This window comes from Bubalus kerabau, chromosome 2 (assembly GCF_029407905.1).
Source record: "Bubalus kerabau isolate K-KA32 ecotype Philippines breed swamp buffalo chromosome 2, PCC_UOA_SB_1v2, whole genome shotgun sequence".
In the NCBI taxonomy this organism is placed as follows: Eukaryota; Metazoa; Chordata; class Mammalia; order Artiodactyla; family Bovidae; genus Bubalus; species Bubalus kerabau.
In genome coordinates this window covers 161,532,620-161,555,628 of record NC_073625.1, presented here as the reverse complement: position 1 = coordinate 161,555,628, position 23,009 = coordinate 161,532,620, and the positions used below count along the sequence as shown (strand labels likewise).

Here is a 23,009-nt window from a genome sequence, read left to right as displayed (position 1 = left end):
CTGTGAAGTATTGGCTTCTCCTGAGGCAGTCCTTGAGTTTTACTCTCAAGGCCATTTCAGGGTCATCATATGCGTAATCCTGTGACAAACTCTAAACAGCATTTCTGCCCATGTCTTTGAAATACTATTAACAAAATATATGTTGTTTATGAGATCACTAAATTGCAGATTTCTGAAACCAGAAAAATTACCTCATTTTGTGTTTTTGTTGGAAAATTCTCTGCTTAGACAAAGCATTTATTTTTATTAGTTGTGAGCCCATTCAGATTTTATGTTAATTTTCCTTGATATGACTAGATTTGAATGTGGAATTACCCTTCTGCTAAAGGCATCCTGAGATCATAGTCTAAAATAGACTCCATTCAGAGTGACGTTTTTGTAATGAGTATAGAAGTCATTTTAATTATTCAATTTTGAAACATTTGGGCTTTAATGACTGTAGAGAAGGCTTTACTCCAGGAAATTTGCTTTCAAAACCCCACCTGAGACTCTTTGATCGTTCTTGTAGCAAGCCCTGTTTTGATGAAGATAATGATATGGAGATTCAGAAATAAACGGGAGGGTCATAACCAGCTTCTTTCTGGAATTTTAGTTCTGAGCCTACAAACAGGAGTTACAACAGGGCTGGAAGGTTAGGAAATATGGAAAAAGGTTGCCACTCAAAAGAAGATGGCCATCAGAATAGATGGTGGTGTACAAAGATACGGTATCAACTTGGATCCAACCCACATAGTGGTGATATCAGAGGAGGTAATACTGTGAGCAGATTTGTAACCTAGGCAGTATCAGGAATATCTTAAGTAGTGGCAGGGTTTTTAGTCAATTAGGTAAAGCATCTTAGTTTCTCTATGGCCAACCAGTGTGACCCCCAAACCATAACTGGAGGAAACGTGAAAAGAGGAGGGAGCTATGAAGGTCTAATCAAATTCATAAGTATTTAGTGTTATTCCTGACATGTAGCAGAGATTTTAAAAGATTGCTAATAGCTGAAAGGACTATTGAAGGAACGAGTTTCCCAAACATGGGAAAAACAGAAATTCACGGTAGTTTACCTACCCCAGACTCCAAAGGAATTGTAACTGGGAACCAGAACACAGTCCAGTTATAGAGACTGCAGCATAGAATGGGGTAGTCAGGGACTTCATGAGAGTACTGTTGGGACCAGGAAATAGCTAGCATGCCTCCGAGTTTAGTTTCTCATTTTCTCACAAAGTTTGAGCAAACTAGGTCTATAAATTTAAGATCTCCAGGACACGACACTGGACTGATCTTGGAAATGGTGGGATTTATAGGAGAGTTTCTTGTTTTCATGGACTTGATTATGTTGTAGTGAAATGTGCCAAACCATGAATCAGAAAGAGAACATAACATTGGGGGGTGGGTAGTAATTACAGTACTCTGAGGGCATTTAAGGAGTTCAGCACTTTCTGTATGGTAAATCCTCACCATACTATAAGGTAGGGAATATTATCCAGCTTTAGAGATGAAGACTCAGGGGTTCAGAGATTTACTAGTTTGCCCAAGTTACATAGCTAATGAGTAGGAGGGCCACGATTTTCACCCAGACTGTTCAGGTCTTGGCGTCCGTGCTGTAGAAACACTAAGTGCAGACATGTCACCAACCCACTTTGGGTCTTTGGTTGATTCATTAAAAATCCCTAACCTTCTTCAACATATAGTGAAAAGTTTAATAAGACATATTACTTGCAAAATCCTACCAACTATATAATTATTCCCATTTCATAAGATAAGAAAATAAGTAGTTGAAAATAAGTAATTGAATCTGTGTGTCTACTTCCTTAAACTTATCATAGTAAATCATCAAATATCAAATAATTGGTATTAATTGTATTGTCATTTCTCAGTCACTAATAAAAATGCAAATAGTTTGTTGTATGATTTTTAAAGATAAATAGAGGACCTAGAGAATTTTATTATCCAAATTAAAAAATAATAATTTTGGATTTTTTTTAATCTAAGTAATACTTTTAAAGTAGATTTTAAAAATGGACAGAGAAGCCTGGCAGGCTACAGTCCATAGAGTGACAAAGAGTTGAACATGACTGAGCAACTAACACACAAACAGTACTTTAAAAAATACTATTACTTTGTCATGCACTCTCTGATACAAGGTAATCTAACAATAAATTGCTAAATAGCCAAAAATAGATTGCACCTAGGGTTTCACAACTTGGAAGCATCTCTTATATTTCTTTGGTCCATCCCAGAGAGATGCTTTTCAGAAATTCTGTCGATTCCAGGTTCTTGACATTGCCCTTAAAGAGGTCTGCATCAGCAGTGTTTTGAGGGGCTGTAACTGAGCTCTAGAGGCCCCCTAGCTATGCCTGCTCCGATGCCTTTCCCTGTGTACCCAAAGGTTGGCCTTGACTCTCCATAATTTCCCATGGTAGCTGCCCTGAAGGTACACACACTAGCCACTTACAAGTACAGAACTCATGTCGAATTCCCTGTACATTTCATGAATTCAAAGTAACCTCAGTTCGGTTTAGTTCAGACACTCAGTCATGTCCAACTCTTTTTGACCCCATGGACTGCAGCACACCAGGCCTCCCATCCATCACCAACTCCCAGAACTTACTCAAATTCATATCCATTGAGTCAGTGATGCCATCCAACCATTTTATCTTCTGTTGTCCCATTCTCCTCCTGCCTTCAATCTTTCCCAGCATCAGGGTCTTTTCCAGTGAGTCAGTTCTTCGCATCAGATGGCCAAAGTATTGGAGTTTCAGCTTCAACATCAGTCCTTCCAATGAATATTCAGAACTGATTTCTTTTAGGATTGGCTGGTTGTGTCTCCTTGCAGTCCAAGGGACTCTCAAGAGTCTTCTCCAACCCCAGAGTTCAAAAGCATCAATTCTTCAGTGCTCAGCTTTATTTATAGTTCAACTCTCACATCCATACATGACTACTGGAAAACCATAGCCTTGACTAGATGGACCTTCATTGGCAAAGTAATGTCTCTGCTTTTTAATATGCTGTCTAGGTTGGTCATATCTTTTCCAAGGAGCAAGCATCTTTTAATTTCATGGCAGCAGTCACCATCTACAGTGATTTTGGAGCCCAAGAAAATAAAGTCTGTCACTGTTTCCATTGTGTCTCCATCTATTTGCCATGAAGTGATGGGGCCAGATGCCATGATCTTAGTTTTCTGAATGTTGAGTTTTAAGTCAGCCTTTTCACTCTCCTCTTTCACTTTCATCAAGAGGCTCTTTAGTTCTTCACTTTCTGCCATAAGGGTGGTATCATCTACATATCTGAGGTTATTGATATTTCTCCCAGAAATCTTGATTCCAGCTTTTGCTTCATCCAGCCTGGCATTTTGTATGATGCACTCTGCATATAAGTTGAATAAGCAGGGTGACAGTATACAGCCTTGACGTATTCCTTTTCCAATTTGGAACCAGTCTGTTGTTCCATGTCCAGTTCTAACTATTGCTTCTTACGGACAGAGAAATTCAGAGTTACTGGATTTAGCTAAAGTCTTAGAAGCTCCTTTGCCGCTCCTGACAGCAAAACTTTGCCTCTGCTGTCACTTCATGTCCAAGCATTTTTTGTCAGTTGGTTGCTGAAAGCTTTGAAGTTGTCATTTGTCACACTTCCAGGAACACCTGGAAATTCTTAAATTGTTTTTTAGTGCTTTATTTTTCTAGATTATCCAACTAGTGGCTGAGATAAGGCTGCTTTATCCCCAAGTACTTCTGGTAAAATGTTTCCGGGTCAGCCACCCTGAGCCTTATTGCATCCAACCTGCCTGTCTTACTGCCTGATTCTGTCAAGGAGCCTCTGCTTCTTCAAGCAGCTTGAGAATGGGCCCGGAATCTTAGGCACCAGCCCATGTTTGTTAATACCTTTCTGTGTGGAGGACTAGAAGTGAGTCTGCTCTTTTAAGTATTTATTACTTCAGGAGAACTTGCTTGAAGGATAATGTGAAATTCAGAATAAAGGAAGTGGTCATATGATTTGCCCAGTCAGCGAGTCAGTCTAGAAGTGGAGTTTAAAACAATATTTCTCATTTTATTCCAGTCATGTGCTACCTTCTTAGAAAAAAATATGCTGTGATGTGAATTTGTTGATAATTCCCATTAGCTTTTGGCTCTGTGTTTATATGCAAAATAACTGTTTACAGAGACTGTTTATAGCTTTTGTACAGGGTTATACCTACCCAGAAACATGGCTTTATACACCTTGATTGTGAGCTGTTAATTTTTTTAAAAGCTTTGTTTTTCCCTGCTTAAAAGTTTGATCTTCACAAACAGACACAGGCACACATACCATAAAATCTAGAAAACTCTTGACTTAAAATTTGTTCTGTATCCCAGAACATACTGATTATGTATTATCTATTTTATATACTCCCTCCATTTTATTAAAAATAGCAAACATTGTATGCAAACACTGTTTCACACAGTGTTTAAAATAAATTAGGACCCCCATGATATTTGCAAGATTACAGCTTGGTAACAGTATGTTAATGAAGCTTAGTTCAATATATAAAAAAAGTGACAATTGAAAATAAAATAAATTTTAAACAAGCATAGTAAAGAAATTAATGATTAAAATTTGAGATTGGGAGAAAATAACACTAAATCTTTTTAAACTTTCAGATATGTGTACTAGAAAATATTTAATGTATTTGTTAGTTTTTATGGCAGAGAAAAACAGCAAATCCATAAATATATTTGTTAAGCAAATATTTGTAGAGACGTGTATAGATGCCAAGTGCTGGATATATTAGTAGACAAAGCACAGTGCGTGAGACTGCCCTCTGACAGCCCAAGTAGAAAAGATGGTTAAGTAAACACACTTAGTGATCAGTACTGGATTCTAGTGATGAAGAGTTACCTAGGAACTGAGGGTAGGAAAATTCCTTTCATAGTTGGAGCTGTGGATGAATCAGGACAAACACCTAGACAAAGAGTCCTGATTCTTGAAGCCTAATTAGTTATTAAGCATTTGGGCTTGGCAGGATCAGCCTCTGTTGTGGAGGGAAATCCATGTTCAAAAGCAGGGAGCCATAAGGAAACATGTGTTCTTAGAGACCTCATATAGAATCTGAAAACTGGACCCATTTCTGTTTTTAAATAGTAGAAGACTGCATAGTATATGGAATTGGACCTCCCCAGGAGCTTAAAAAAATACTGTTGCCTAGAAAATTCTGATAAATGGAGAATTTATTTAACCTGGGCATTCTGGGCTTCAGGTTGTCCAGGTGATTCTGTTGGACAGCCAACATTGAGAACCACTGGTTTTAGAACCACCTAGAATCAAACACACCGATGTGCAAGTCATAGGTCTTCATGCACTCATTTGTGACCATATGCACGTAGTCTCTGTGAACCCTTTTCCTTATTTGCTAAATGGAACTAATAATATCCACTTGATAAGGCTGTAATTTATTCACCCTTTCATTCATTCTTTCATTCAAATACTTATTCAGTGTGTATTTATTGAATGCCTATTGTATACCAGACATCATTTTCAGTTCTGGTGACTTAACAGTGAACTAAATGTGTCTCCCCTCCTCCTTGACATAGAAGCAGTAGAGGTTTTGCTTTTGTTTGCTCCAAGGAATTTATTTTCTACTATTATGAGGATTAAATATAATAACACAGGTAAAGCACTTAGCACAATACCTGGCACACAATAAATAGAATTATTGTAATAATCATGTTTGCACACATTTAACTAGGGTCCTAAAGTGAAATTGAATAATGTTTTCATTCATAATAAAGCCTGATTACCTTTAATGGAATCAAATGTCTCATTTAAAACAAACAAATGATTAGCCTATAAATGCACCAGCATTAGTAAGATTGCAGTTTGTTTTTCTCTGCTGAGGGTGTTCACTGGCAAAAAAGGCAACCATAAAGCAACCTTCTTTATGCCTTCTGGGAACAAAGATATCTGTAAATCATTATTACAAGGATGTAGTCAGGATCAAATGCACCAGTTACATAATTATACATTTTTCTGTGGATACTTAGGAGAAAATAGGATGCTACTTGATAATACCATTGCATTAATACCAGTCTTTGCGATTCTGCTGAACTCTGCAGGATGGCTTTTGTAATAGAGAACTGGCAGTGCCACAGTTCAGGCGCTTCACTAGTCTGATTAGGGCCCTCTGATGGGGCCAGCAATGACCTACCTCCAGCAAGGTGCTTCTTGAAGAAGAGCTATAACAAATTTACAAAAGCTCAGAAGAAATGAAGGGATGTTGCGCTTTGATGGGGATGTTTTGGGGGCAACTTTTGGAATAAAATTTCAAAGTATAGAGCTATTATTATTTATTGTCTGCCTGTTTAGCAAATAATGCTACTTATCTGGAGAGGGAGCAATTTGAGATAATGCTTGCTGCATAGTTGATGTTTTAGAATTTTGAAAGCTGCTACTGATTTTACTTGGGGACACTGCCCTAAAGTTCTTAACATTTGCTGAATTGTCAGAAAGTCAATTCATGTGACAACTCTATAGAGACAATCCAGTGGAAAAAATGTTGCCAGTTAGTAAGATCAGTATTTTTATCTAATGAAAGTATTCTTTTATCTGTAATATGGAACTGCTATTTTATATGTATTGCAGATTATAAATTTTTTTTATTCAATGATATTTAACAAAGCTGAATTTTATTGGCCACTGATCTTATTTTCTTAAAATTTTTAAGAATGCTTTCTTCCCTCTAGATAAATTTGCCAATTTGACCTCTGCTTCTAAATGATTTTAGTAGATTGTGCAAAGTGACATAAACATCTCAATTACTTTCTGAAGTTGACATTTAAAATATCCTCTCTGGAAATGCATATTAATTCATGGCAAGAATTAATATTGACTGGCTTCTGTTCTCCATATTCTAAACTAGTTTTTTAGTCTACTATGCTAAATTACTTATAATTCTTAAATATATAAGAGAAAAATTAGAGTGCTGGTCTGCATGTGGCTGAAAATGTCACATATTGCATTTGATAGTATGTAACAGTATAAGTTTAATCTGAATAATTCTGAATAGAGACCCAAGTTGAACATGTATTTATTGTACAGCTAAATTCTTGTCTTGCTGCCTTGGCAGCCAGTAGTCAGTGGAGCAACATCAAATCAACTGCTATTTGAATAAGTAACTGTTGAGGGACTTGAGAGATTGCTCTGGGCCCCCATTTCTGACAGGTTATTGATTGTTAATATCTGGGACCCCACAGTTTTCTGTTGTTAGTGGGTAGCTGCCTTAGGCAGAGATGGAACTGGGAACTAGAAGTATTACTTTAGGCTGTTTCATCAAGAGCCATCAACCTGATGGGGCAGCTCACCATGGCATTCAGACCAACACATTGGGAGGCATAATTATTTTAATTTGAAAGTGTCTGTGGACTCTATGATATACTTCTTCTTCTCCCAAGTGAATCAAAAGTTGTATTAACTTTTCTCTATTACACAATCTTGTGATTAAGACTATATATGATAGCTGCAAACATGTTGTCCTAAAACAATTTGTGACATCAAGAGAAGGCTGTCAGAGATTTTCAACCCCAGCACTATTGACATTTAGGCCGGATGAGTCTATGTTATGAGGGCCTTTTCTGTGTGATGTAGGATACTTACCAGCATTATTTGCCTCTCCTCATTAGATGCAGTAGTGCCCCCCAGCTGTGACAACCAAAAATATCCCCTGCTGTTGCAAAATATTCCCTGTGAGATACAATCACTCATAATTGAGAACCACTACCTTAAGAAAAAAGGAATACTTGAATTCTGTGGTATTCTTCTAAATACAGGAGGAGTCAGAGCCAAAATAGATAAAGAGTTTATTTTATTTTAAGATATTTCTGAGTTATAAAAATTATTTCTGTAACATATACATCTTGATTGCATAAAACCTTATTCTGTAAAACTCCGTTGAGTACTAAGTAAACTCTTGGATCATCTGACTTCTTCTTCCTATCAGAGGGAAGAATTATCTACATTCTCATGTCCCTTTCTTTCTAAAAAAACTTCGTATGATTCTGTTCCTTACTGCAGGGTAAAGATAACAAACTGTTGAAAATTAGCTTAAAGAATAGGATCCATTTTGTCCATTTGTTTTTGTGTTTTTGAAACAAACATTATTATTACACATAGATTAAACATCAAGAATGAAAACTCCATTGACCTAGGAGATTGAAAATATACCACCAGTAAGGTGGAAAATTGTGCTAGGTTATGCTTTGAAAAATGAAAAAGCACATTGTTAAAGTAAATTTAAGGTAAATTACTTAATTTTACTCAAGAACAGATATATTTCCTGACATACAGATTTTCATATCAACAAATGGAAACCATCCTCATATATTCATGAAAGCATTTCTGGCAGAAAAATCTATCTTATAGCATTTATTCAGTGTTACTATATATATTTCCTTGAACTATCATAATGCACTTCTTTAGGAGTATTCTTTTCAGACTTCATTTCTTCATAGTAAGCTGAATCTGTTGTAAAGTCTCTCACAAAGGAATAAGAAGCTGGTGGAACATCTATTTCCCCAGGAAAACCTGCAACAGATACATATGCCAAACACTTTATCTTATGTGCTCAAAAGAAATGGTGTCATCATCACCTTTCATATATCCTGAGATTTATTCACAGTTTACATTGACTGTGAGACTCTGTTATCCACTGGGAGTTCTGCTTTATTTATTCTAGATGATAAGACACTTGCAACCTATTAACAGTTGTAAACAAATCTTTCAGGTACATCTGACATAGCAATTATGAAATGTATTTTCTTAGACAAGTATCTAGGATTAAATCAGGACAAAGGTGGAGTTTAGGTAACTACAAGAAGTTTCTGTATTGAATGGTTGAGCTATTTTTCAAAAAAGCAATTGCAAGTATTGTAGACCCCAAGCTTCAAAATCCCAGTGGAAAATTTCCTAGATAAATTACCCATTATATTTTAGAGAAACATTGATTTGATGAATGCTTGTTTAAGAAACATTCTTAATCTAAATGAGAGTTAATAAATGTACAGTTAAGTGGAGAGAGGGAGGGGGAAGGAGGAAGGGAACAGAGGAAGAATGGATTATGGCTGGATGCATGGAAGGATGGATGGATGCATGGGTGAAGGATAGATATATGATGCAGGATATCGACTTTGAACCAAGACCTGCCTATTAAATTTTACCTTATATTTTATTTTTCAGCCAATGTTTTCAGTTGCACCAAGCTTAGCTACCAATGCATCAGCAGCCTTTAATCCCTACCTGGGACCTGTTTCCCCAAGCCTGGTTCCAGCAGAGATCTTACCGACTGCACCAATGTTGGTTACAGGGAACCCTGGGGTCCCTGTACCTGCAGCTGCTGCAGCTGCCGCACAGAAATTAATGCGGACAGACAGACTTGAGGTAAGAGTCACGGGTATTTTTATGTATTCCATTCTAAAATTCATAGTGTGCTCTTTGTTGTTTTTTTTTATTTCTTCAATGGCTATAAAGGTTAAAAGATAATTCAGAGATTTTGGTTCAGTGTTTGGAGCATTTTGCTAGAATATAGATATGCTGTATTTCATGAAAGTAACATTTATAGAAGCCACAACATCCATATGTAGAAAAGTGGATAGGAACTTGGACTCTGGGATCAGACTGCTTTTTACTTGGTTGGGTCTCAGTTTTCTTATCTTCAAAATGGAGAAACGATTTTATCTCAAAGAGTTAGACTTAGCTTCCTAAATGTTTCATGTTACTGTTGGTATTAACAAATTCTGTCAATCCCCTGAATGAACTTGTTATTAAGTTACTACATACAAAGTGTTTAAAAATTTTTTATTGTTAAGTTTCCTTATAACCCTCACAATGTTTCAGCAGGAATGACAAGGTACCTTTGTTTGTGAAATGTGCTGATAAATTTTTAATTGCAAATTGGGTGATATTTTGTCTTCGAGTCAAGGATGATCTGATGTATGTGCTTTGCTGTTGCTGCATGAAAAAGAAATTAAAAGATATAATCTTATATTGAAGTAGTTGAGAATTTCAACTTGACTGTAAATTAATGGACTTGGTAAACTCTAAATTGGAAAAATGGCAGCATTACTGTACACTGAAGCTCTCAAATCTGGCTTTGGTATCCAAATAAAGAAAAAATGAGCTTTTCCTCTTTTCCCTGGTTAGGATGAGGCAATATTTAGTACTAGAAGTTTTGCATGTCTTAATTACGAGAAAATGGCAAAACAACGCCATTGTGTGAACATAATTGACACTAATAATTTATCAGTTTAGCAGGAATTTATTCGATAAATACCACTTTCTTGTTGATTAAGTTTCATTGCATGCATTACAAAGGATCTCAGATTTCAGAGTACTTATCACTGCCACCACCTTTCTGATGGTAGTAGCAATAGTTGATAATTATTGGATATTTACTGTCTACCAGCCATAGCATTACCCCTCCATGTGCAACATACATTTAATCCTCAAAGCAATCTTATGAGAAAGATACTATCGTTAACTCCATTTAACAAGGCAATAAACTTGAGAGAGATGTAACGTGACTTATTCAAGGTCACATGGGTAGGATCTTCTGGTAGGACATGATATCAGAATTTTAAACACTGTTATTACTCCCCTTCCCATACACGTGATGGTGCAAACAAGAGGCAGGAAATTTGGGCTTGTGTGTTCCCTTTAGAGTTTTTATTTGTTTGTTTGTTTTAGGCTTATTTTTAACCTTTCATTGAACATGCTGGAAAAAGCTCCTAGTTACAGGAGTTCCATAAGGAGGACTCAGGAAGGATGTTGAGACCTGATTTCATGCCCTCTGTGGACCAAGGACCCTGCTGTGTGCTAGAGATAAAACCTTGACTTGTGGGTGGTTTGTCATTGCATAGTTGTTCTTGCTCATTAATAACTAATGCTGTTTGCAGAGAAATTTAGGCGCAAATTTAGGAAGTTTTAAGTATTTAAAAATTATTAGATGTTCAGTATATGAATCCCTCCCCCCCAACCTTTCAGAAGCATATCTTAAGGTTCTTGATTGTTTAATGGGAACCAAATAGGCAGTCTGAGATGAACTTGATTGAATTAATTTTTAATAGGAGATTAAAACTGAGATTGTCTCTATTTAAATCTCTTTCAAGGAACCTTTTTAAAAGGCTGATTGTGTATTCAGAACTCTTTTAAACTAATTCTTCCACAATTTTAGGTAGACTGTAATTGGTTATATTCTGCATGATGTTCAGTTAAAATGAAGACTTCCGTCTTTCATTTGGTTTTGTTTTTCTTTTACAAGGAGCTATTGCAAGTATTTTTTTTCTGTCTTCCTTTCTAGTAGTCACGACAAATGGCTCCTGTTGTAATGACTGTCATTTCCTTTTAACCTGAATTCCACTTATCTCAGTGCCTGATAGTAGGGCAGCTTCCTATCTTATCCTCATTCACAGGATCTGATTTAGGGTCACAGTTACAACCTGTTAGGATATTGCAGTGTGATGCTAAGGGGCACGTCTTTCTCCTTGGCATTGTGATTTTAGACACTCCTGTCTTCAGGCTCTTTCCTCTCATGCTCATTACGCCATATCTTGGGGTCTAAGAGACATGGTAGTTAAGCGCCAGCACTTATTTACACATTTAGTTGTTTGGGATTTAAATCTGTGCTTGATTTTTAACTCATGGAACTCCCAAGTACATTTTAGAATTTTTGAGTTACTTTTGAGGTGAACAAATTTTGAATCAGTTAAAATACTGGCCAGTTCTTCTTGCCACTTCCTTTTCTCTTTTTACTACAAAATAGGAAATGAAGTTAAAAACACCATAGATTATCACCCTTCTGATTCTTTTGTTTAGAAGAACTAACATATAGCACCCAATGTGATGCTACAAAAAAATGTTGATACTACAAAAAATTGAAAAAGAGGAACCCAAGGATTAGTGCTGGTGATGTTGCTAATTAAGTGAGTAAGCATAGGTCAAGTGTTTTTTTCCCCCTAAGCGTCATATTTCACACGTATTAAACTAGGGGATTATACCATATAATCTCTACAATCACCTCCAGTAAGGTGAAATTTAGATCATTTTCTTGCATTTAATGCCAACCACAAATTACTGAAAAGGTTATTTATGTGTGTGTGTGTGTGTGTGTGTGTGTGTGTGTATCCACACATGCATAAATTTTCTATCACTATCCATATTATCCATTCTTTGTTAGATATCTTTTAAAAGACTTTGCAGCTGCATACTCTCTATGGTATAAAATCAGTTTTCTCTAAAGAGGAGCAAACCTCTTAAATATTGGTCACTGAAATGAGGCTTTTAAAAAATTCCATTTTGTGACCTTGGGGTGCCTTTGTGTAATTTTTGAGTGGCAGTTATTTTCAATGATTATTTTAACAATTGTTAAAATCTGTACGTACTAGAAAGGACTGAGGTTTTTAGTCATATCTGCTTTACTACAAAGAGTTGGTAATTAAGGAAACTGTCTATTTTCAAGATACACAATAATTTTTTTATGGTGCAAAAAGGATCCATGAGTGCATTTATTCTCTCCTTTATTCAGCAATATCCATTGAAGAACTGTTGACCATATTTCAAGTAAAAACTGTTGTGAGGAATATCATGAGGCATCAAAGGTTGCCTACTGTTTTATAACAATAAAAGGTCCCAGAATAGTGCCAGGCTCATAAATGATGCCTAGTAACTTGATCGATGAAGGAATAAATGAGTCAATCAACTAGTTAATTAATTAGTCCATGCCCTTATTCAGAGCTTAGGGTAATCTACCAGAGGAGATAAAACATGACACATTTTTAACATTGTTAGCATTATCCTTGGGAACATGTTTACATTTTGAACATTCCAACTACATAATAAGACATCCTGTTCATGCCCCTAGTCCTAGAGCAATAGTTTTCAAGCTTTAATGTGATTAGAATCACTTGTGATGATTGTTAAAAATGGAAAGCCTGGGAATTCTCTGGAGGTCCAGTGGTTAGGACTTGGGCTTTCACTGAGGAGGGTGCAGGTTCAATTCCTGCTCAGAGAACTAAGATCCTGCAAACCACAAGGCACAACCAAAAATTAAAACATAAAAAATTGTTTTTAAATGTGGGGCCTCATCCCCACAGACTGATTTGGTGGATCTCCAATGGGGATCTCAAATTCTTTTCACAGATGATCTGGGTGATTCTAAATACAAATGGTTTATAAAATTCCATTCAGGGGATGTGAGCACCTGTTATTTAAGCATTAACTTTTTTATCACTTACCTCATGTAGTTACTTGTGATTCTGGATTAAAAATCTGTCTCCTCAAATGCATTTAGCATTCTGTATTTTGTGAAGTTGCTGAGAACACCGTGGTACAGCATAATGAAATATTTTAAGTAAACAATGATGATTTTGGGGGGCAATTTATACCACATAACAGCATTAATAAAACAGAACAAACCAGTGGTCACATACTTCATATGCTGATGGAGACATTAGATTGCCATTAGGTTAACTATTTTTATATTAATAGTCTATATGACATATTCCAGCAAGGTGGGCAAAGTACTCGGCTTCTGATATTTTCAGTTGGAGTTGTTTCAAAATAATGTATTCATGTGCTGAAAGTTTTATTCTACTGAGACAATCATGACATGAGTTTCTAATTCAGGCCGCTGGATACTGAATGCTTCCACTACTTACTGGTACAGAAGAGTCTAGTGGCTTTTTTCATATAGGTATAAAAACATATGATACTTACTGACTACACACACAAAAAAAGCATTTAAAGCTAAATGTGGATTTAAGTGATGGTGAAAGGATGCCTCCATGACAGCATTATAGGCATTTAATGGATTTGTCATGATCTATTGCACTCATTTCAAAATGAGATTAGAAAAGCAAATGCTTTTAATAATACAAGAAAGGCTTATTGATATAATTACTTTACTTTTGTGTTTTTGTCTCGAGTATTTAGCTACTGCTTCTGTGATATTTTAATTTCTTTAGAAAATCACCAAGAAATATTAAGAGTTTAATGCACATGGTTCTATGAAGTTTAAATTAAAAAAATAATTGTAATAAGACTTTAGAATGGCTTAATAATGTAGTGTAATAAGACTCTAAAATGGTGAACTCATGTTCCCAGTTAAAACGTCTAGTCTGTGCTGTCTGTAATTAGTTTGAGTTTTGTTTTGGAAACAATATAGTTGCAAGTTGTTTCTTTAGTTGGTCGTTCTGATATATTCAGATTTTATTTTTAAGGTACTTGAAATCAAATGACAAATTCTTAGCTTATATTATCTGTAGAAATGTGCTTGTCTTCATTGGCTAATGGCAGTAATGATGGATTTCACCGTTTAGATTTCAAAGAAAAGTCCCTGTTGATCTTAACAGAAATCCTCTAGAGTAGCATTATAGATGTCTTTTTCTTCATTTTTTTAAAAAATGAGATTCAGGTAGACCAAGTTTGTTCAATTATCTGGTAACAAACTGAAACTAGATATTATACCATTAGACATTTATCTTGGGAATGTAATTATACAAACAATTAACTAAGATCATTTCCCCTAATCATCACAATTTTAAGATATGGATATTTGAATTCTTTTTGAAAACATAGATAATTTCATCATATTTGTATATTCATGACCTATAATGCTATGGATTCTTTGATAAAATAATTGATTATTCAGTATTTATGTTTTAAAGTGTGTGTTAGCTCAAATTTAATAGAAAATAAAATATCCATGATACTTACTGTTGAACAGCAGGTATATATGTATCTTTGACTAAGCTCCTTATTATTTAGTCATTAGACTTAAATTGGGCTTTCCTGGTGGCTCAGTGGTAGTAAAAAAAAAAAATCCCGCCTGCCAATGCAGGAGATGTGGGTTTGATCCCTGGGTTGGGAAAATCCCCTGGAGGAGGAAATGGCAACCCACTCCAGTATTCTTGCCTGGGAAATCCCATGGACAGAGGAGCCTAGCAGGCTATAGTCCACGGGGTTGCAAAAGAGTCAGACACAACTGAGTGACTAACACTTTCATTTCTTACAACCTATTATTATTTTGACTGATTTGAAATATGTTTGTCATGTTTATAAAAAATTGAGATCACAAAACTGTTTATTTTAATCAGATTTATATAGTACGTTTTAAGCTATGTATTATTTTTTTTCAGTATTCATGATTCCATAACTAGTAAATATAAATACTAGATAGAACCCAAAATTTCTGTTTTCAGACTCTGTCCTCTTTGCAGACTACCACTGCTATTTAATTAACAAAGAAGGTTTATGTAGAATTAACATAGATTTCCTTGGGAAGTTTTTCTAATTGCTTTTCCTTTTGATTATTTAAAGTTTATTAGCCAAAGATGTTTTTCTGGAAATGAAATTTACTACTTTAATGTTTTCAGTAAATATTTTTATCAAAGTGATGATTTTTACTATGAAAGTAACTTCTTAACCTTTTTGTATGAAAGTTTACAAAACTTACGTGATTTCCAAAGTAAATCTTATGTTAACACTTACAAACGTTCTTTTTGATTGAAGGACATTAGCTAGTAGATGGAATTATTTTCATCTAGGTTTGAAACCACTTATCAAACTGTAAAAGTAGTTATATTTGTTGACCCACTAATACCATTTCTACATATTCATCCTTATAGAATGATTTTTTTGGTGTGTCTTGAAAATAGTCTTTGCAACATTATATGTAGTATGGAAATATTCAAAATAATCTAGATGTTCTCTGAAAGAATTACTTAGATTGTGCATATCTATTTGATGGAATTTGATTCAGTCAGCAAAAATGATCACTATGGACACTAGTAAAATGGCAAAAAGAATGTTTACATACATCAGCAAGCAATAACAGATCACCAAGTAATAACCATACTCTAATTACAACTATTTGAAAAATACATTCATGCAGAAGATTAGATGCGAATAGCAAAGAGGACCATAACATTGTTAGGATTTTCAAATTTAATCTTCTTTGTTGCAAATTCTGTATATGGTAAATTGTGCAACTTCTTATCCTGATTTGAGTTGGATGGTTAAATTTGTTGAAATTTTGTCTGTCAACTAGAATTTGCAAATGCAGTACCAGACTAAGATATTTCTTTGAGGGAGCAGCACACCCTACAGTTTCTCGAGTTTAACAGAGAAACCAGGCCAAACTCATATTCATCAGTCAAGAAACAGATCTCATTTTATTTTTAATGAAAAATTTTATTTAGAAATGAGATGTATTGATTATTAGAGAAAAATCTGTGTGAAAAGCTCTGGGAGGTTTGTTCTGTTCAGATAGGTCTCCAACAAGCCAGATGTACATGTAAAGCTTGGCAACATTCTCTAGGCCCTCTGGCCTTGTGGCTCACACCAGTACAAGTTTACACAAGAGATTTTCTGTTTCTTCTTTATATTTTTTCAAAGGCAAGAATAATTGGAGAAAAGCTGTTTCAGTGTATTTCTTCTGTTCTGTTTCTCTTGTCAGGAGAAACATTAAGCTGGATTAAAAAAAAAAAAAAGTGAAACAGTCACTTTAGGACAAGATTCTAAGCTGACTGCGAGTTATCAACTCTGCTTGTGTTTTTTAGAATTCTCCCTAAATGAATCCTGCAAGACTGTAAAGAGTACAAAATTGTACTAAACCAGTTATTAACTTATACAAAACACACATACTAACTTATACAAAACACACATATATATATGTATAAAGCAAATGGACAGGGACCAGAAGAGGTCTTAGAATGACCATCTTTATGCAACCTGATGGTAAGTTCATATTCCTGAAAATAAAAAGAACATTGAGACAGACAGAGAAATAAAAAGTCAAAATCAGCCCAGCATTCAGGTTTTATTTTGGGGGACTGTTGCTCAAATTTCTGGCACAAACACTGGTGTAATTGCTTTTGGAAAATAGCAGATCTTTGATTTTAGTAGTTATTCAGGCTCCTGCAGATAGACTACCTTTAGATGTTATTTCTTGTTATTGTGGCAGAGTAAGAGAAATTGGAAAAGAGTGTTGGTTCAGCTGCCGGCAGATTCTTTGTGAGCATATTCGAGAAAGCAAAAATTACTGAAAAGCTAACGGCAGTAGTGTCCGAACAACAGTTTCCTGTTGAATGAGGCTGAATTGACATCGATTTTTTTAAACAGAAAAGTGACGTTTTTGCTTATGCATAAGTTTTACATATCTACATGAAAAGTTTTTATCCGTATTTAATCCGTATTTAAAATCTCCTTGTATTTTGAGAAGTCTAATTTAGTAAGTGGGGATTTGTGGTTTAGAAAGCGGCACAGCTTGATTGCATGCTCAGTGAGAGTGGAGGACAAGAATTCCGGGTAACAGCTTAACCATGTTTGCTTTTCAAATTATAAACTCCTCAATATCCTTGTTTTCTTCTATTCAAGAAGATAAATGTAATGATTAAAAAAAGTAGCATCTTTTGTAACTTTCTAAGTCATCTTTTACTCCTGATATTTCTCGGAGTATCTTGCACAGAGTAATTATTTAATACTTTTTTAAAATTATATAAATTGAAGTGATGAGTTGACTCGGCTATGTAGATAGGATGCATTGCTTTAGCTTGAGGTTTCTAAATGGTACAAGATGCTCTTTTTTAACATGTAGCATGATACAAATTATAGAGGCCTTTTTAAAAGGAATCATTTTCCTCAATAATGGGATATGGATTTTTAAAAGGGAGAAACACCTAGAATTGAATGTAATCATTTTATGTACTTAAATCCAAGAAAATCTTTGTTTTTTAAATCATAGCAGAGTTCGCCTTTTTTTTTCCCTTCATGAATTCCAAAATGGAGTGTTCAGGGACTGTATCTGCTCAGTTTGTAAAAGATTTGTGAAAAACAAAAAGGAAACATCCTTAAAGCATGAAGTAACAACAGCATAAAAATATCACAAGGACTTTTTGTGTTTAGGTGGCCCTCTTGTGGTAAAAAGGTCAAACTTTCCTGAATGAAAGTGCTGGCAACTTTTTGAAAAGAGCTATAAAGTGTGTGCTCAGTCATATCCAACACTTTGCAACCCCATGGACTGTAGCCCAACAGGCTCCTCTGTCCATGGAAGTTTCCAGGCAAGGATACAGGAGTGGGTTGCCACTTCCTATTCCAGGGAATCTTCCTGACCCACGGATTAAACCCACATCTCCTGAATTGGCAGGCAGATTCTTTACCACTGTGCCACCTGGGAAATCCCCAACAACCTTTAATAGTAAGAGGTCTGAATCAAGCAAATGGGTGAAAAATAATCCATTTTCACCTTTTCTCCAGGGACCCCATCCAAAATTAATAGATATAAAACAAACAAATGACAAAAACTAATCCTTTTCCATCTGCTTTACATTACTACCTGGTGAATCGCTAATGATCAAAAATATAGCTCTTAGAAACATTTTACAAAAAAGCTATCATTTTACTTTTTACACTTTCACTTTTAAATTATTTCTGATTAGCATAAAATTTGCAAAAATAGAACTGAATTTCTGCATCTCCTTCACCCAGCTTACCTAAATATTGACAGCTTACATAACCATGTTACCGCTTACAAAACCAGAAAATTAGCATTGATATGCTGCTATTAACCAATCTACAGACCTTAATCAAATTTCACCCATTGTCCTACCAATATCCTTCCTCTGACTCAGGATCGTTCAGTCTATAACAGTATCTCAGTCTTTGTCTTTCATGACCTTGACACTTTGGGAGAGTACTGATGAGTCATTTTGTAAAACATCCTACCGTTTTAGTTTGTTTAATGTATTGTCATGATTAAATTCAGGTTATGCGTTCTCAGCAATAATACAACAAATGTGATGTTGTAACCTTTTTTCAGTGGATCATATCAGTAGATATGTGATATCATTATGTCTTTATTACTGGTGATATTAACTTTGTTTGGTTAAGTGGGTATCTGTAGAGTTCTTCATTACAGAGTTACTGTTTCCTCCTTAGTAATGAGTAAGTATGGCCTTCCATGATGGCTCAGCAGTAAAGAATCCACCTGCAATGTAGGAGTTGCGGGTTCAGTTCCTGGGTTGGGAAGATCCCCTGGAGAAGGAAATGGCAACCTACTCCAATACTCTTGTCTGGAGAATCCCATGAGCAGAGGAGCCTGGTGAGCTACAGTCCATGGGGTCACAAAAGAGTCAGAAACGACTAAGCTATTGAACAACAACAATGAATAAGTATATCAACTTTATTTAAATTAGATGTTTTACCATAGTTAGTATCTTAAGTGCATTTTCTTCCTCATGGACATTTTATTGAAATGGGGCTGTAATTAGTATACTACAACTTCCCTGTAGCTCAAATGGTAAAGAATATGCCTGTGAGGAAGGAGACCAGAGTTCAATCCCTGAGTCGGGAAGTTTCTCTGGAGGAGGGAATGGCAATCCATTCCAGTATTCTTGCCTGGAGAATTCCATGGACAGAGAAGCCTGGCAGGCTACAGCCCATGGGGTTGCAAAGAGTCGGACACGACTGAGTGACTAACACACACACAATGTTTTCAAGTTATTTTGTGGTTCCTTTGTAAATTCTTTTCCCCTTTCACCTGTAGCCTTCTGTCACCACTCTTGCACTTTAAATCTTGAGAAAGTTTCTACTTGTCCATATTGACTGACCTTCGTGCACTTCATGACCCCATAGGTATGTCGAGAGTACCAGCGAGGCAATTGCAACAGAGGAGAAAATGATTGTCGGTTCGCCCATCCTGCTGACAGCACAATGATTGACACCAATGACAACACAGTCACCGTGTGTATGGATTACATCAAAGGGAGATGCTCTCGGGAAAAGTGCAAATACTTCCATCCTCCCGCACATCTGCAAGCCAAGATCAAGGCTGCCCAATACCAGGTCAACCAGGCTGCCGCAGCACAGGCTGCAGCCACTGCAGCTGCCATGGTGAGTCGAGACCTCAGCTCAGTCCTTGTTAACGGTCACAAAACAGTGAACAGCTGTATCTGACAACAAGCTATTCATTTATTAACCTTTAAAAAAATTTTTTTTTTCTTGCTGAAGATATGTTTGTTCAGGTATCCCAGACAATACATAATGAAGTGACCATTCAGAGAAGTGAGGGTAACTCCTCAAATGGTTCAGATTGCTCCTACCCTCGGCCTAATTTTTAATACTCTGTCTTACTCTGGATATAGGGTTTCTGAAATTTCTGCTTTGTACAGAACACCTGTCTCCTTTTCGGTTTAACGATACTGCCATTTCTGGTCCTCTTATTTCTGTGTGCTATCTAATCAGCCATTGTTTTCCTTTGGTGTGTTCTTCTGCACATCAAGGCTCTTCTCTACATTTATCTTGCTTTAACCATAACAAAATCTGAAACTATTTAGGAGAATTGCTTCAACAAAACTGTTTTAAGAATTCAGTACATGATGTTGAGCAGTTTACTTATCTAGATTATCTTGAACTATATTGTGGCATAAACAGAACTGTAAAACCAGAGAAGTTTGCCTATGCCATTACATAGAAAGGAGAAAGCAGTACTGAAGGAAGAGTTAGAAATGGATCATTTAGAATAGATACTAAACTATATAATGAAGGTAAATTTTAACGTGATCTAATAGCTGATTTTAATGAGTCCATTTTTGTTCTTTGCTTAGCTGTTTTAATGTTGTCCTTTTTTTTTTACATAAATATATGACTTAATTGTTAAATTATTCATGAAAAAGAACACTGTGTGGTATATCATAGCACAGTCAAATAGTTACGGAGAGGTCTTTTCTGTGTTTGTTTATGGATACTTGAGCAAAAATACAGAAGGCAGACTCTCTCCTCTTCTCTTCCTTCCACTCTTCTTTTTTTTTTTTTTTCTGTTAGAGTATCTTGTTTGTAATTAACTACGAAGAGGAGTTATCCTCCCAATAACAACTCAGTAGTGCCTTTATTGTGCATGCTTAGTCTTGTTATTCGTTGTATATGGCATTCCGATGATTTGTTTTTTTATTTGTTTTTTCTCACCTACCCAAAAATGCACTGCTGCCCCCATGATGCACCTCTGCTTGCTGTTTATGTTAATGCGCTTGAACCCCACTGGCCCATTGCCATCATGTGCTCGCTGCCTGCTAATTAAGACTCAGTCGGCTGTCAAATCACTGAAGCGACCCCTCGAGGCAACCTTTGACCTGGTACTATGACCTTTCACCTTTTAGCTTGGCATGTAGCTTTATTGTAGATACAAGTTTTTTTTTTTTTTTAATCAATTTAAATATATATATTCCTTTTTCTGTTATAAAGTTGTAAAGTACAATGAAAACTGAGTGTGGTTTCCTGACAAAATTAGTGGAAAGACTATAAACAAGTCCCTGGACAGATGTGCTACAATGAAAGAATCTAAAAACCCAGCAGCCCACATTCAGTTTAACTACATTGTAGAATGTTCTAATGAAGTATTTGAAGGACATTAAAAATGTATTTTTGGACTGTATATTTATGTACCTGTTTGGTTAGCATGGCTTTAGTGATAGAATTATTGACTTTTTAATATTTATAGTTCAGTGTTTTAAGAAAAAAAAAAAAACTTGCATGCTCTGGGACATGTGCATGTTTAGGTAGATGTGGGGAGGGGGGCAGAGTGGGACTGGGTTTATTTTACCAGTTTCGGTCACTTCGTACAATTAACTATTAACATTGCTTATACTTGTCAATCCTCATGGAGCTCGCAGTGCAGCTTTTCTTCTTTTCCCAAATCAACGGCTTCTCCCAGAAAGCCTGAAGCATTATGGGACTTAAAACACTTTAACACGTTATAACATGTGCTCTCATACTAGTGGGATTGTTTTTCTCCAAGACAAAAATAATGCTTCCTTTAAAGCTTAATCTTGCTTTTTTTTTTCCCTTTAAATTTTTGTTTACTGGATGTTTTTTTCCTCGGGTAGTTAAGTGCTCTGCTGCTTGCTTGCTCATGCTTCCTAACAATTTTAGCCTTCAACTGATTTTTCTTTTTTCTTTTTCTCTTTTTACTGGTATTTGTTTTTTATACTCACTCACTAAACAGGGAATTCCTCAAGCTGTACTTCCCCCATTACCAAAGAGGCCTGCTCTTGAAAAAACCAACGGTGCCACAGCAGTCTTTAACACTGGTATTTTCCAATACCAACAGGCTCTAGCCAACATGCAGTTACAGCAGCATACAGCATTTCTCCCACCAGGTAAGGCGTTTGAGTTTGTTAATAAATAAATCTGATGATGCATGTAGATTTCTATCGGTAGAGCAGATAAGCCACACCCCTAGTCGTTTTTACCCATAGAGCAGGTGGAAGGTAAGATGAAAAGTTATCTCAGGTCTCTCCTATGACTTTCCTTAAAAACTAAGACTTTTAGGTTGATGAAAAATGGATGAGAAGTCAGTGATATTTTGTATATTTATTTGTATTTGTGTAATTTGAAATGAAATAGAGTTCTCTTTTTTTTTTCTCTTTCCTCAACACCGTTATGTGTCTGTCAAGCTATTTTATGACCCTTTCCTGCTGTAAGACCCCTTTGCCTTCATGATTCCAGAGTTCATTTGAATTATATGAAATGACACTTCAGTTTTGGTTTTTATTTTTCAGCCTTTTTGTTTTCAAGGTGGAGAATAAAAAACTGACTCTGTTCCAATCTTATTGGTACCAATCACTATACATCACTTAAAACTGCTGCTCCTGAGCTAATATTGAAGTAGCCCTAAGTACCTGGTGAAGTTTACATGTATAAGTGAGTTACACATTTATGGTTTCAGTTGATTTCAACTGAGTAACATAAACATACTCTAGAACTATACACAAAGATTTACAATTTAAAAACATAATCAGTCACTTAATTACCTGGAAATTTATTATTTTCACTTACTCTTCATTTGCTTCAGACAATACATATTACATTCCTTATAATCTAGAATTCAAGTAACCAGAGACTCTAATATTATTTTCCTCTTCATCTCTTAATCTTTCTTAAAAATTGCCTTGTGTTAAGAGATTCAGTTAATAAAATAATTTTATTAATTAAATTGATAAATTTAT

At 35.6% G+C, this 23,009-nt stretch overlaps 1 protein-coding gene across 41 annotated transcripts in view; it reads left to right on the top strand.

The window, feature by feature from the left end:
• The window catches only part of MBNL1 (muscleblind like splicing regulator 1), a 192,051-nt gene that overhangs the window by 152,195 nt on the left and 16,847 nt on the right, over positions 1-23,009 (top strand). For 32 of the 41 annotated variants that reach the window (XR_008710703.1, XR_008710704.1, XM_055569331.1 and 29 more), the window contains 4 exons: positions 9,193-9,393; positions 19,642-19,899; positions 21,084-21,137; positions 22,007-22,160. Coding sequence is in view for 39 of the 41 variants with exons in the window: in XM_055569331.1 (XP_055425306.1) it covers positions 9,193-9,393; positions 19,642-19,899; positions 21,084-21,137; positions 22,007-22,160 (667 nt within the window). In the remaining 2 variants the exon portion in view is untranslated. The remainder of the gene's footprint in view (positions 1-9,192; positions 9,394-19,641; positions 19,900-21,083; positions 21,138-22,006; positions 22,161-23,009) is intronic. The other 9 variants (XM_055569304.1, XM_055569306.1, XM_055569317.1 and 6 more) reach the window with 3 other exon arrangements.